We start from the raw sequence: 13343 nt of genomic DNA, 5'->3' as shown, positions 1-13343 counted from the left end.
CTTTCTCGCTGGTTGTAAGTCCTACATGTATATATATGTATGTATATATGTATATATATATATATATATATATATATATATATATATATATGTAATAACGTGACAGTCTGTTGGCCTTGTCAGTTAGGGGTGGGAGCCTCGTCAAGCTACTGAGTTTGTGGCTTTTTGTTCCTACCCTAGCATTTCTTTTCTGTTTCAGGACAAAAATGATGAATAAAGTTGATTGATTGATTGATTGAAAAGCCCTGCCGAACGGAACAGTAGCAGAAGTCGTCAAATTTTTCGTGGAGAACATTCTTCTGCGACACGGCGCCCCCGATGTGCTCATCACTGACAGAGGAACAGCATTCACGGCGGAACTGACGCAAGCCAAATTCCATTACAGCCAAACCAGCCACCGGAGAACAACAGCATACCACCCACAGACCAACGGACTGACTGAGCGGCTCAACAAAACCATCGCCGATATGCTCGCCATGTATGTAGATGCCGAACACAAGACCTGGGACGTCATCTTGCCTTATGTAGTCTTCGCCTACAACACCGCAGTGCAGGAGACCACCCAGATGGCGCCTTTTAGGCTCGTCCACGGTAGAGAGGCCATGACCACGCTAGACGCCATGCTGCCGAACGTTACCGAGGAAGATAACGCCGACGTCGCCGCCTACCTTCAACGCGCAGGAGAAGCCCGAAGACTTGCCCGATTAAGGATCAAAGATCAGCAGCGGACCGACGTCAGGTGCTACAAACTACGAAGACGCAACGCGGAGTACAAGGAGTACAAGGCAGGAGACCGATGCTGGGTTTGGACGCCCATTCGCAGCCGAGGATTGAGTGAAAAGCTTTGGCGCCGCTATTTCGGCCCGTACAAAGTTCTTCGTCGGCTATGTGAATTGGACTATGAAATCGTCCCTAAAAAATTACTGCATCCCAGCGAGGCCGCGTACGACCAGAAGTAATCCATGTGGTACGCCTAAAGCCCTATTATGCACCCTAAAGGACGCCGTATTTCCACATTCGGTGTGTATCCGTACTCCATTGTTTATAGCCGCATTATGTTCTAAAGCATCGAGTCGATGCTTCTTTGAGAGGGGAGTAATGCTGCGAAATCTTTGTAGCGTTCGTTTGTAGCGTTTGTTCGTGCTTCAAGGCTACCGACACGCCGCGTTATCGCTTCGTTTGCGAGGCAAGACGCGCCTAGATTTATCTCGATTGATCGCATCCAGACGGAGACGATCCTACTTTGTGCCAGAATGTTGTAGTAACTTCCCAAGCTTTATCTCAAATGTTCGCTATCAGCTTTAAAAAGAGCCCGGCCGACAGTGGCAGGGATTCTGTTTGACGACCGCCGAGCACGTTTGTTGCTACGCCGCCGCCCAGTGATTCAGTTCTTTGCGGGCGCAAGTCAGCCCAAATAGAGAGCTCCGTTTCGAAGACATCCTCGTTGTTTTCCTGTTCGCCGGACTGCAGTCACCAGCACGTGACAATATTTCCAATCGATCTGATCACCCGAAACAATTTAGAGAGATTACTTGCTGCACGAATGCTTTTGCCCCTTCATTTTCCCTATTACGATAAACGAATGGAATCGTCGGCCTGAAAGAGTTGTAAATTTTCCTTCCGCAATGTTTTCCTCCGCTCTCCAGGAGGCATGTTTTCAATGTTTCATTGTATTTTTACACTATTTTGTATTGTTTATTTTTCCTGTATTAGGTATTCTTTTTTTTTGTCCGTTACCTTGGTATATTATTATGTTTATAATCCCCCTACATGAATGCACCCTGGGCGTTATAGGTATATTCGTGAATAAGTAAATAAAGGAGAAAAGGCCTCAAAATTACAAGACAATCTGCTTAATATCCGCTGCCTACAATGCATTTACTATGGTAATCGCAAATATAATCAGGACAATCACGCTTCAATCAACCAAATAATCAGGCAGGATTTCGTAAAGGATACTCGACAAAACATCAGATTCACATTATGATGCAGGTGATAGATAAATGTGCAGAATAGTACCAACCCCTATGTATAGCCTTTATTGACTGCGAGAAAGCGTTTCACTCAGTGGAAACATCAGTAGCCATGTACGAGGTCTCTTAGAAAAGTATCCGACCTTTGGCCGAAGAAAAAAAAGCTGGCATAACTGGAGCGTTGCAAACCTAATGACCTTCAAAGTAGTCTCCTTGGGGCTCCATATACATCTCCCAGTGGTGCTGCCATTGTTGGAAGTATTCCGAAAAGGCCCTTTTGCAGCCATAATGTCCTTTCTTTTCTGAAATCGCGCTCCTTTCAATGGCCTCTTGATTTTAGGAAACAGCCAGAAGTCGTAGGGGGACATATCAGGAGATTAAGAAGCCTATTGAACTACGGGAGTCTGGTTTTTCGCCAGAAAAGTCTGAATCAAATGCGAGGAATGTGCAGGAGCAGTGCCGCGAGGGATGCGCCAATTTCTTGTTGACCTCAATTCCGGTCACTTGCGCCGCACAGCACCAACTAGGCGATGGAGGACATCCCTGTAGTACTCTTTAGTCAATCTTTGATCCTGTGGGGTGCGTAGTCGTGGTGTGCCACACAGAGGGAGTCAAAAAAGCAGTCAGCATCACTTTGACATTGCTGCGCACTTGGCGGGCCTTCTTTGGTCTTGGTGACGTGGAATGCGTCCTCTGTGACGACTGGGATTTGGTTTCCGGGTCGGTACCCGTAAACCAAAGACTCGTCACTAGTGATTACGGCGTCGGTGAAGTCAGGGTAACTGTTTGTGGAATCCAGCATCTCCCGTGAGACTTCAACACGAAGCTGCTTTTTCTCCACCGTCAGCAGCTTCGGCACGAATTTCGCCGCAACTCTCTCCATGGCCAAATCTTCGGTGATAATGGAATGTGCACAAAAATTGCTGATGTCCACTTCTTCCGCAATTTCTCGGATAGTCACACAACACTCCCGCATCACTACAGCGTTCACTTCGGGAATTACCTGGTAATTTAGGCATGTTGATGGCCGACCGGAGCGTGGCTCTCTCTCCACAGATGTGCGGCCGTCTTTAAACCAGTTGCACCACTGCTTAATCTGTGTGCTGCTCATAGCATCATCACCGAAAGCCGTGTGAGCATTTCGAATCGTTTCCACTTGGCTATCGCCATGTTTCTGGCAAAATTTGAGGTAGTAGCGCTGCTCCTCTCGCTCCGCCATTTTCCTTGCAACAAAAAACCTACGAGAGCACTGCGCACTGCCTCACTCAAACGCTGCTTCCCAGCGACTGACGCTATCGGCAGGCGGGAAAAAATTCGTGCATGCGCACGAGGGTTCAAGCTTGGCTGCTGTAAGCGCGCTTGTTTCGTATCTATTAGGTGTTCGCAAAAAAAAAAATAAAGTCGGATACTTTTCTAACAGACCTCGTAGGCATTGCGGAATGAAGGTTTAGAAGTGTTATAACGTCAGGACCAAGGCATGCCAGGAAAATGGGATCGCTTTATTCCAAGCAGGCGTACATATATACTGATATGTGACGTCACACGATTCACTCTCAGCGATAGTCGCGCCAGATACACATGTGGGCGTGTCGGCCGACTTGCTGCGTTATCACACTCTTTCCCGCTTAATTTAGTTACAAGCCATCACTCAAAAGTTCTGGGGTCGATACCAGTCTGGTTGTCTTCGCACGCGAGCACTTCTACGCAGCGCTGGCTCCTCCCCTGGTGGTGCAGATAGTGTTGGCGCGTTGGCCAAGGGAGCCTCGGATTGCTCCTGCGGAGCAGGCTCCACCATGGCCGGCTGGGTTGATCCGTCCGGCGCGTCAGCTGCGCCAATGGCGGGCTCCGATGGCGACAGTGACAAGTCCGTGTCAGGCAGGGATGAGGACACTTCCACCGGTCGGGTTGTCTTAGCACCCCCATTCTTGGGCGGAGGAGTAGAGCTGGGGTCGGCGTGCAGAGGACGCAGGTGATCGGCATGCGTGAAGCGCAATCCATCGCGCACTTGCACCACGTGTGTCACAGCACTGACAACCTGGGACACCACACCTCCTTCCCAGGCAACACTCTCACCGCGCACAGTTTTCACAAAAACACGGTCGCCCACAACAAACGCGCGCTCTTGCCCACGAACCAAATCGCGTTGTGCCTTTAACTGCTCCTGTTTGTGTTGCATGGTCTTTGCCAAATTAGGCTTGAGTAAAGGAGGTTTGCCGCGTGGCTGACGCTTCAAAAAAAGTTCAGCGGGTGATTTGCCCGTCACACTACATGGTGTGTTACGATAAGCCATGAGGAAGCTATCAATTCTTTCTTGAATCGTCAGCTTCGTATGTGATGCCTCGCTTTCAAGTACCTGCTTCAGCAATGCCTTTTTCACGGTTTGTACAGTTCTTTCTGCAGCCCCATTGGATGCGGCATGATAAGGTTGGGTACGCACGTGTTTTACACCGTTGTTTTACACCGTGTTTTACACTGCGGCCCGTTGTCGCTCACCAATACATCAGGCAAGCCGTAAGCGGCAAAAACACCCCTAATCTTCTCAATGGTTTTTAATGCAGACGTTGAGGGCATTGGCCATACCTCAATCCATTTTGAGAACGAGTCTACCAGTACGAGGAACACGTTTCTTTCTTTCTGTGCAAAATCCACATGCACGCGTGACCAGCTGTGCGCGGGGTATGGCCAAGGGTGGAGAGGGACCGGCCGGGACGCAGGTTGAACTGCTTGGCAGATTTTGCATCGCTGCACGTACTGTTCAATCGCTAAATCGATCCCGGGCCACCAGAAAAAACTTCGCGCGAGCATTTTTGTGCGGCTGGTCCCCGGGTGCTCCGCGTGTAGCATGGTTAGCACACGTTCCCTCAGTTGCTCCGGGACTACAACACTTACACCCCAGGTTACGCACCCCTGCTCCAGCGATAGTTCGGCACGGCGAACATAGTAAGCTTTTAAATCGTCTGCACAATCTCTAGGCCACCCGTTCAACGTGAAGTGTGCCACCCGGCTCAGCGTTAAGCTTCGCTCTGAGGCTTTTTCTATCTCGACAGCTGTCAGCGGAAGGCACTGAAACACTGACAGACATTTGGATGCCTCGTCTTTCGCGGCTACCGGCTGGGGCAATCTTGACAGGGCGTCGGCCACTTCTGCATTTTTTCCCCTTCCTAAACTTCAGTTGGTATCTGTAAGCTGCACGCATTATAGCCCAGCGCTGCATACGTGCGGCCGCCATAGTTGGAACACGTTTGTCGTGCCCGAGGATACCAAGTAATGGCTGGTGATTTATATTTATTTATATTTATATATTTATTTATTTATTTATTTATACACAGTACCTACAGCGCCCTCACTGGGGCATTATTGTAGCGGGGAAACATCATAAATAAGAACAAACATCTAGTACACAATAAATTAGGCAAATGATGCGGTCTACAGAGAAAATACAGAAAACCATTGTAGAAAGGCAAACATACCCTAAACATACACACACACACACACACACACACACAAAAAAGATACATTTTAAAATACAGCTGGGTTCATTAATGTATTTCTCTTTAGGAATTCCAGTTTTATTATTAAGCACATTATTATTATTAAGCACCCATCTTCGCACGAACACTGAAATATCAAACATCACCCTTACTATTATCTATGGCAGAGTGGAACTCGTTACCGGCTGACATAGTTTCTGAAACTGAGTTATCACATTTCCAAACAAAACTTTCATCGTACCTTGGCCTACAAAATTCACAGTGATATTTTCAGTATTGTCGAAGCATTGTCTTGTACGCTCAACCTATGTATCTTTCAGCGACTGCAGTGATGTGTACCTGCAATTTGTATATAGTTATTCTTTGTATTTGTTAACTACTGTGTGCCAATAATCTGTATTGTGTTGTTTTCATGCCCTCCCCCCCTACGTAATGCCCACTTGGGCCTTTAGGGTATTTAATTAAATAAATAAATAAATAAATAAAATTATAAAAGAAAGAGAGTCTCAAATATTTGCGCCTGTTTTCAAGTAACGGCCATCCCAACTTCTCGCGCAAACCAGAAGAACTTTTTTGGAAATTGTAATCGGCAGACACAAACCTAGCAGCCCGTTTCTGGACGCGCTCCAGCTCCTCAATATTCAGATTTGTATGCGGGTCCCAAACCGCGCAAGCATACTCAAGTATCGGACGTACAGTAGACATGTATAATGTCTCCTTCAGCGTAAGGGGAGCGTCCTTAAAGTTACGTCTGAGAAAGTTTAATGTGCGGCTGGCTTTAGCAGGTATGTAATTTACGTGTGTATTCCATGATAGGTCAGTAGAAAAAAAGACTCCCAAGTAATTATAAGTTGAAACTGTGGATAATTCAGTGCTACCAAGGAAATAGTCTGTTTGGAAGAATTGTTTCTTGTTTGTAAACCGGACCAGATTCCATTTGGAGATATTTAGCGCCATATTCCAGTTGTTGCACCAAGATAATACAGAGTTGAGGTCATGCTGTAGTGAAATTGCATCTGCTTCAGAAGAAATGTTGCGGTAGATACAACAGTCATCAGCATAAAGTCTGATTATACCTGAAATGTTACTAGTGGGGTCATTTATAAAAATGAGAAAAAGAAGAGGGCCCGAAACCGACCCCTGCGGAACACCTGAAGTTACACCCACACTTTCCGAGCTGACACCGTCGATAACCACGCACTGTTTCCTTTCCGCAAGATACGCTTCAATCCAGGATAAGAGTGAGGTAGGAATATTTAATTCTGAAAGCTTCTGTAGCAATAGGTTGTGATCAACTAAATCGAACGCTTTTCGAAAATCTAAAAATATACAATCTACCTGACCGGCAGAGTTTAAGGAAACAGAAATGTCATGTGTGAATTCCACGAGCTGTGTTTCACATGAGAAGCCGGACCTAAATCCATGTTGTGTCGAACAGAAAAAACTATTGTTTTGTAGATGGCTAATTAACTGAGTATAAATGACATGTTCCAGTGTTTTGCACGACACGCTCGTCAGCGATATGGGCCTATAGTTACATGTTTTAGTTTTCTCACCACTCTTATGAATCGGAACGACATTGGCACTTCTCCAGTCAAGGGGTAAAGAAGAATTCTCTAACGATTTCTGAAATAATGCAACTAGATACGGGGCAACCGAAGCCGCACAATTTTTCAAAACGTAATTGGAAATGTTGTAAGGCCCTGGTGCTGATGTAACTTTAATTTTCTGTAATAAAAGCATGATCCCCCGTTCAGAAATTTCTACGTCATTCATTCTGGTCAGGGTGCTGGAAGATTGAAAGTCAGTATGTATATTAATGGGATCGGAAAACACCGATTGGAAATAAAGATTAAAACTTCTCGCTTTACCTTTTGAATCCCTTCCAAAATCAGTTTCGTCTAGTATATCAGGCGCAGAGACCCTGCTGTTTCTCTTATTTTTAACATATTTCCAGACTGCCTTCGGGTTTGTCTTTAGTTGTTGGCCTAGTGTGCTGAAGTATGCCCTTTTTGCTTTACGGATTTCTTTCGATAAGTTGTTAGTTTGCTTTTTCATCTCGGAGTACAAAGTTAGTGCGGGCGTATCACAATATCTGCGAAACAGCCGTTTCCGCCGGTTGATCATTGCCCGCAACTGTCTATTCATCCAATGCATATCGTCACGACGCTTGGCTGAAATCAAGCGGGATGGGATGGAAGTCTGCGTCAGTGACAAAATTTTAGTTTTAAACAAGTTCCAGAAGGAATCGATATCCAGAGATGGCCGATGTGAAAGAAACTCAGGAAAAAATGCGTCGAGTTCCCGTGATAGCGAAGCATAATCCCCTTTTTCATAAAAATACATTTTGCGTGGTTGGGTGTAGTGGGTCTTCATAGCATTACAGGATACTTTTGCTAAAACTACATCGTGGTCGCTTATGCCTGGCAGCGTTATGACAGACGAGACTAGGCTAGGGTCATTGCAGAAAAACAAGTCTAATACATTAGCACTGGTAAGGCCGAGTCTGGTAGGGGTTTGAACAAGCTGGAATAATGGTTGGTTGGTTTATGGGGTTTAACGTCCCAAAGCGACTAAGGCTATGAGAGACGTCGTAGTGGAGGGCTCCGGAAATTTCGACCACCTGGGGTTCTTTAACGTGCACTGACATCGCACACAAGCTGGAATAATGAGTGAGCACCAATTACTTCACGGAAAGCGGTATACAAGAGCGATGCAGTGCGAATTACTGGTTTAAAAGAAGACCATTCTACGCAGGGCATATTAAAATCACCGGCAAGGATAATATGTGTTGCGTCTAAGGCTAATAATGTGTTGCTAAGTTCAAAAAATGGCTGTGCGCAGGTTGAACCGGGCGTCCTATAAAAAGAGCCAATTGCGAAAGAAGGACCATCGCCCAGCTGTACCTTGCACCAGACAGCTTCAGAGGAATCGTTTTCTAGGTTAACAGACACGCTTTTCAAACTGCTATGAACGAGGATGAACACACCACCACCGCGTACATTGCGATCCTTCCTATACGTGGTATAGGATGGAGGAAATATTTCACCATCGCTTATGTTGCTGTCCAGCCATGACTCGGTTCCAATCACCACATGTGCGTTTGTCATTTGTAAGAGTGAGGAGAATTGGTCAGCTTTGTTTTTTAGACTGCGAGAATTAACAACAATACAGACAAGTTCATTTTTAATAGCAGTTTGTGGGCTAGCTAAAAGCCTCGATGATGGCTATTGGTTTACGCAAGTGATATCGTCTGTTTCAATGTTGTACATATAGGTTTTGTTGTCCAGGTTTAGCTTATTATACCGCAGTTTCAACTTTCCGCCGCGTGCCTTAGCAAACTGCATGAGCTTTTTTCTTTGTTGCCGTACTTTGGCCGAATAGTCCTCGCTTATCGCCCAGTCAGTAACTTTTAGTTTGACAGCATTTGAAAGAACACGATTCTTCTCTTTAAAGGACAAGAATTTAACGATCAGGGGTCTGTGCTTGTCAGGCGCATATCTTCCTAGTCTGTGCGCTCTTTCAATAGCAGCGGCGTCAACGGAAAGCTTTAACTTTTCAGCGCAAAAAGAGATAATTTTAGTCTCAGACTGTTCCCACGATTCGGTTTCTTTGTCATGGATGCCGTAGAATATTAAGTTATTTCTTCGTGATTGGTTCTCCAGGTCATCGTGCGATGACTGGAGGGCCGTGCACGCAACAGCAAGTTTCTGGGAACTTTGAGATAATCTTTCTACTTCAGGCTTTAGCGGGAGCACCAGTGACACATTATCTTCAACGCTCTTGACTTTTTCTGCGAGTTTTGTTAGTTTTTCTTCGAGATTCTTTTGCTCAAGCCGAATGGAACGTAGTTCGTCCAATATTTCGGTCTGCTGCTGTTGTATCACTGATATTGTCATGATAGTATCGAACATCTGCTTTTCCTGCTCAGCAGACAGAGGCCCAGGGTTTTGCTCTACGTCTCCCGCAAGCAAAAGCTTTCTTTTAAACAAACCTATGTATCCTGAACAGCTCGCGGACACATCGTACAGAAGGCGTAAAAACATGCACACAGCAAAGTTGGGATCTGGCGTCGACTTCCTAAATGGTTTGCAATTAACAGAAAGGTAAGAGTAACAAACCTGAAGAAGAACAAGATGTAAGCGTCTGGCTGCCATGTCGGCGCCAGATCCCGGTGTGGCTGGGTACAACAGCTGCTTATGTAGGTCATGCTTGTGCTGAATATTCCAGGGTTGCCAGTCGATGAAGCGTTCGAGCGCCGGTAGCGCTGTGAGGTCCAAAGGCGAAGCGTCACTCAAAAAAGCCAGGTCAGCAGGACAGACTTGCTCGGTAGAAGCGGCTCCATTCATTGGAAGGCACGTCGTCATCGCGGCAGGATCGAAAATCGCCATCATTTGCAGCATCTGAAGAAGAACAAGATGTAAGCGTCTGGCTGCCATGTCGGCGCCAGATCCGACATGGCACCATCTGTGTATATGGTGAATTCTCGGCCGTACAGGTACCTATGAAATTTCTCGAGTCCAAAAATTAAGGCCAAAGCCTCGCGCTCACACTGTGCATACTTTTTTTCTGCTTCTGTAAGCGTACGCGACGCAAATGCGATTGGTTTCTCGTCGCCCTCAGCCGTCTCGTGAAAGATAACTGCTCCTAAGCCATATGACGATGCATCGCAAAGCATTGCGAGCGGTTTCTTGACGTCATAGAATGCCAGCACCTTGCTGCTGGTCAGTAGGACTTTCGTATCATTAAATGCATCGCTACACTGCTTCGTCCAAGACCATTTGTGATCTTTCTTTAACAGCCGGTAAAGCGGCTCCGCTACAGTCGAGGCGTTCTTAAGAAATTTGGAATAAAAATTCCACATGCCCAAATATGCTTTAAGCTCTGTCACGGTGGTCGGCTCCGGTGCTTCCGAGATTGCCCTTTTCTTGGCTTCCGTAGGGTAAATACCTTCTTCAGTTACCGTGTGACCCAAGTACGTGACCAATTTCTGAAAGAATCGGCATTTGTTCACATTGAGAGTGATGTTATATTCGCTCAAGCGCTGCAAGACACGCTCCAGTGTCTTCTGGCAGTCTGCCGTGTCATGTCCAGTCACGATCACGTCATCGATGTAACATCCCACGTGCGGGATGCCATGAAGTACCTTGTCCATCATTGACTGGAATATTGCCGGCGCACTGGCCACCCCGTAAGGTAGGCGTTGGAATTCAAACAACCCGAGACTAGTGTTTACAGTCAAAAAAGGTCGGGATTCGGGAGTAAGTGGCAATTGCTGGTATGCCGACGAAAGGTCTAGCGCACAAAACACCTTTCCTCCTGCTAAAGCAGTGTACAAATCCTCCGGTCTGGGTAGCGGGTAATGATCTCTTTTCAGTGAGGGATTTACGGTTGTCTTGTAATCCCCACATAACCTGATACTGCCGTCTTCTTTTAAAACTGTGACTAGTGGCGTTGCCCAGTCGCTGCGCATCACTGGCTGCAGCATGCCTGTTTCGATTTGCTCCAAAAGTTTCTGCTCGACCTTTTCTTGCAGTGCAAATGGTACAGGCCTGGCGCGGCAAAAAACAGGAACAGTGCCCGGTTGCATAACAACTTTTGCTTGGAGTTTCTGTATTGTTCCTAATCTGCCTGAGAATACGGACGGGTACTTCTGCTTTAGAACCGCCACTCTGTCCTCGAGTGTCACCTGCCCAATTTCCAACCAGTCAAGTTTCAGACGTTCTAGCCAATTCCGCCCAAGCAGTGCTGGTAACCGCCTTCCGTTGTCCCTTACAACAATGACAGATAGCGTCATGCTCTGATCTTTGTACCGAACAGCCACGTCACACTGTCCTTTAAGTTGTAACTGCTCCCCAGTATACGTGCGAAGCGACATTTTGCACGGCTCACATTTTACGTGCGTAAAGTGAGACTGGTACACTTGTTCTGGAATAATTGTGACGGCTGCTCCCGTGTCAATTTGCATATTCAGCGTGCGCCCCTCAATGCTAACGCCCACTTCATAACACGATTGGTTTGAGTTAACCAATTGATACATTTCATTCTCAGAGTCTTCCTCGGAACATTCGAGGGCATTCGTCCGTTTCGATTTCGCCCTAGCAGCCGGACACATATTTCTCAAGTGACCCACTTTGGAACACTCGCGACAAACAGAGTTTTTGTACCAACAAACTTCCGACGAGTGTCCCCACCCGCATCTTTCACATTTATCGCTCTTGCTGCCTTGACCTTTCTGGGGTTTGGCTTGCCTCCAGTCTTGACGCGGTCGGCCTTTCATGACGTGCACCGATGCCGTTTGCTCTCTTGAGCGCATTTGCGCACTGTCTCGCACTGCTAGTTCCCTGTCCAGGGCGATTTTGCATGCGCTCTTAAAAGTCAAGTCTCGTTCCGCGAACAGAGTACACTGAGTCTCTTCATCCCGTATGCCGGCAACCAGCCTGTCTCGAAGGGCATCTTCCAAGAATTCGCCGTAATCGCACTTCCTGGCCAAGTGTTTAAGTTCTACAATGAACCCTTCGACGCTTTCCCCATCTTGTTGCATGCGTCTGTTAAACTTGCATCGCTCTGCTATGACGGAGCTTCTGGGGCTGTAGTGCTCTTTCAGGAGACCTTTAACTTCTTCATACGACTTTTCTCCCGGTGATTTCGGCACCGTGATACTTCTTAGTACTTCATAAGCCTCCGGGCCTATCACTGTCAAGAAGACGGAGAGGCGCTTCTCATTGGCTATGCCATTTGCCGTTAAAAAGTGCTGAAACCGTTCCAAGTACGACTCGAAGTTTTGTGTTTTAGGGTCGAAGTCCGATATCTTCCCCGCTGATGGCATCTTGAAAGAAGTACAGAAGTTCGCTACTCATCTGTTTCCTCCGAAGAGCTGTCCCTCTCGGACTGCTGTTGGCTGTGGGACCGGTGGCTGCTTGAGCGATGCTGTCCTCCGAGGAGCACAAACGTAGCTGACGGCGTCCGTGAGCGTCTGAAGGCGGTAGTCGTACCCCAAGAGCACGTACTTTCCCCGCGAACGCCCGCTGGACGAGGGTCCTGCTCGCCTGCTGCTCGATCGGCCGTTGCCTACGTAGGCGTGTAGACCGCCTCGTCGCCAATTGTTATAACGTCAGGACCAAGGCATGCCAGGAAAATGGGATCGCTTTATTCCAAGCAGGCGTACATATATACTGATAGGTGACGTCGCACGGTTCACTCTCAGCGAAGGTCGCGCCAGATACACATGTGGGCGTGTCGGGCGACTTGCTGCGTTATCACAAGAAGAGTCTTATGCGACAATACGGGAACGTATCTGTAATGGTTGCGGAGCTGTTTAGCGCTCCATAAAGTCAGCAGTAAAATTACAATAAAGAATGGTGTCACGAAGGAAGAAAAGATCTCGCCATTGCTATTCACCGCCTCTATACAGGAGCTTCTTCGAGGCCTGGATTGTGAACAGTTGGGCATAGAAGTTGATGGAGATTACCGGCGTTATTTACAATTGGCTGACAACACTGCTTTGCTGAGCCACACAGTAGATGAACTGCAAAGCATGATCATTGAGGTAGACAGGCAGAGCAAAAGAGTGGGTGTAAAATCTAACGTGCAGAAAACCAAATAAAATGGTGATCAGTCTCGCAAAAGAACAACAGTTCACACTTGGTAGCGAAGTGCTGGAAGTGATAAGGGTATTATGAGAGGGAAATAACTAGAACAATAAGATTGGGGTGGTGCACATATGGCAGGTTCTCTCATATCACGAATAAAAGTTTACCAATTTTGCTTAAGAGCAAAGTATACAATATCTGTATCGTAGCGGTAATCAACTATACGCAAGAAACGTGGAAGCTAACGAAAAGGGTTCAACGCAGCGAGTTATGGATAGAAAAATAAT

General features: G+C 46.8%; 1 protein-coding gene across 1 annotated transcript; it reads right to left on the bottom strand.

The window, feature by feature from the left end:
- Positions 1-8691: 8691 nt before the first annotated feature.
- On the bottom strand, positions 8692-12293 carry LOC149338106 (uncharacterized). Its single transcript, XM_089550100.1, has 2 exons — positions 11672-12293; positions 8692-9731 (listed from the first exon to the last, which is right to left on the bottom strand). The coding sequence occupies exons 1-2, from the start codon at positions 12291-12293 to the stop codon at positions 8692-8694; spliced, it is 1662 nt and encodes a 553-aa protein (XP_089406226.1).
- Between the last annotated feature and the right edge of the window lie 1050 nt (positions 12294-13343).

Source organism: Amblyomma mixtum, chromosome 6 (genome assembly GCF_055824585.1).
Source record: "Amblyomma mixtum isolate Tamu chromosome 6, ASM5582458v1, whole genome shotgun sequence".
Lineage (NCBI taxonomy): Eukaryota > Metazoa > Arthropoda > Arachnida > Ixodida > Ixodidae > Amblyomma > Amblyomma mixtum.
Note: the sequence above shows the minus strand (reverse complement) of the source record. Positions and strands in the feature narration are given on the sequence as shown.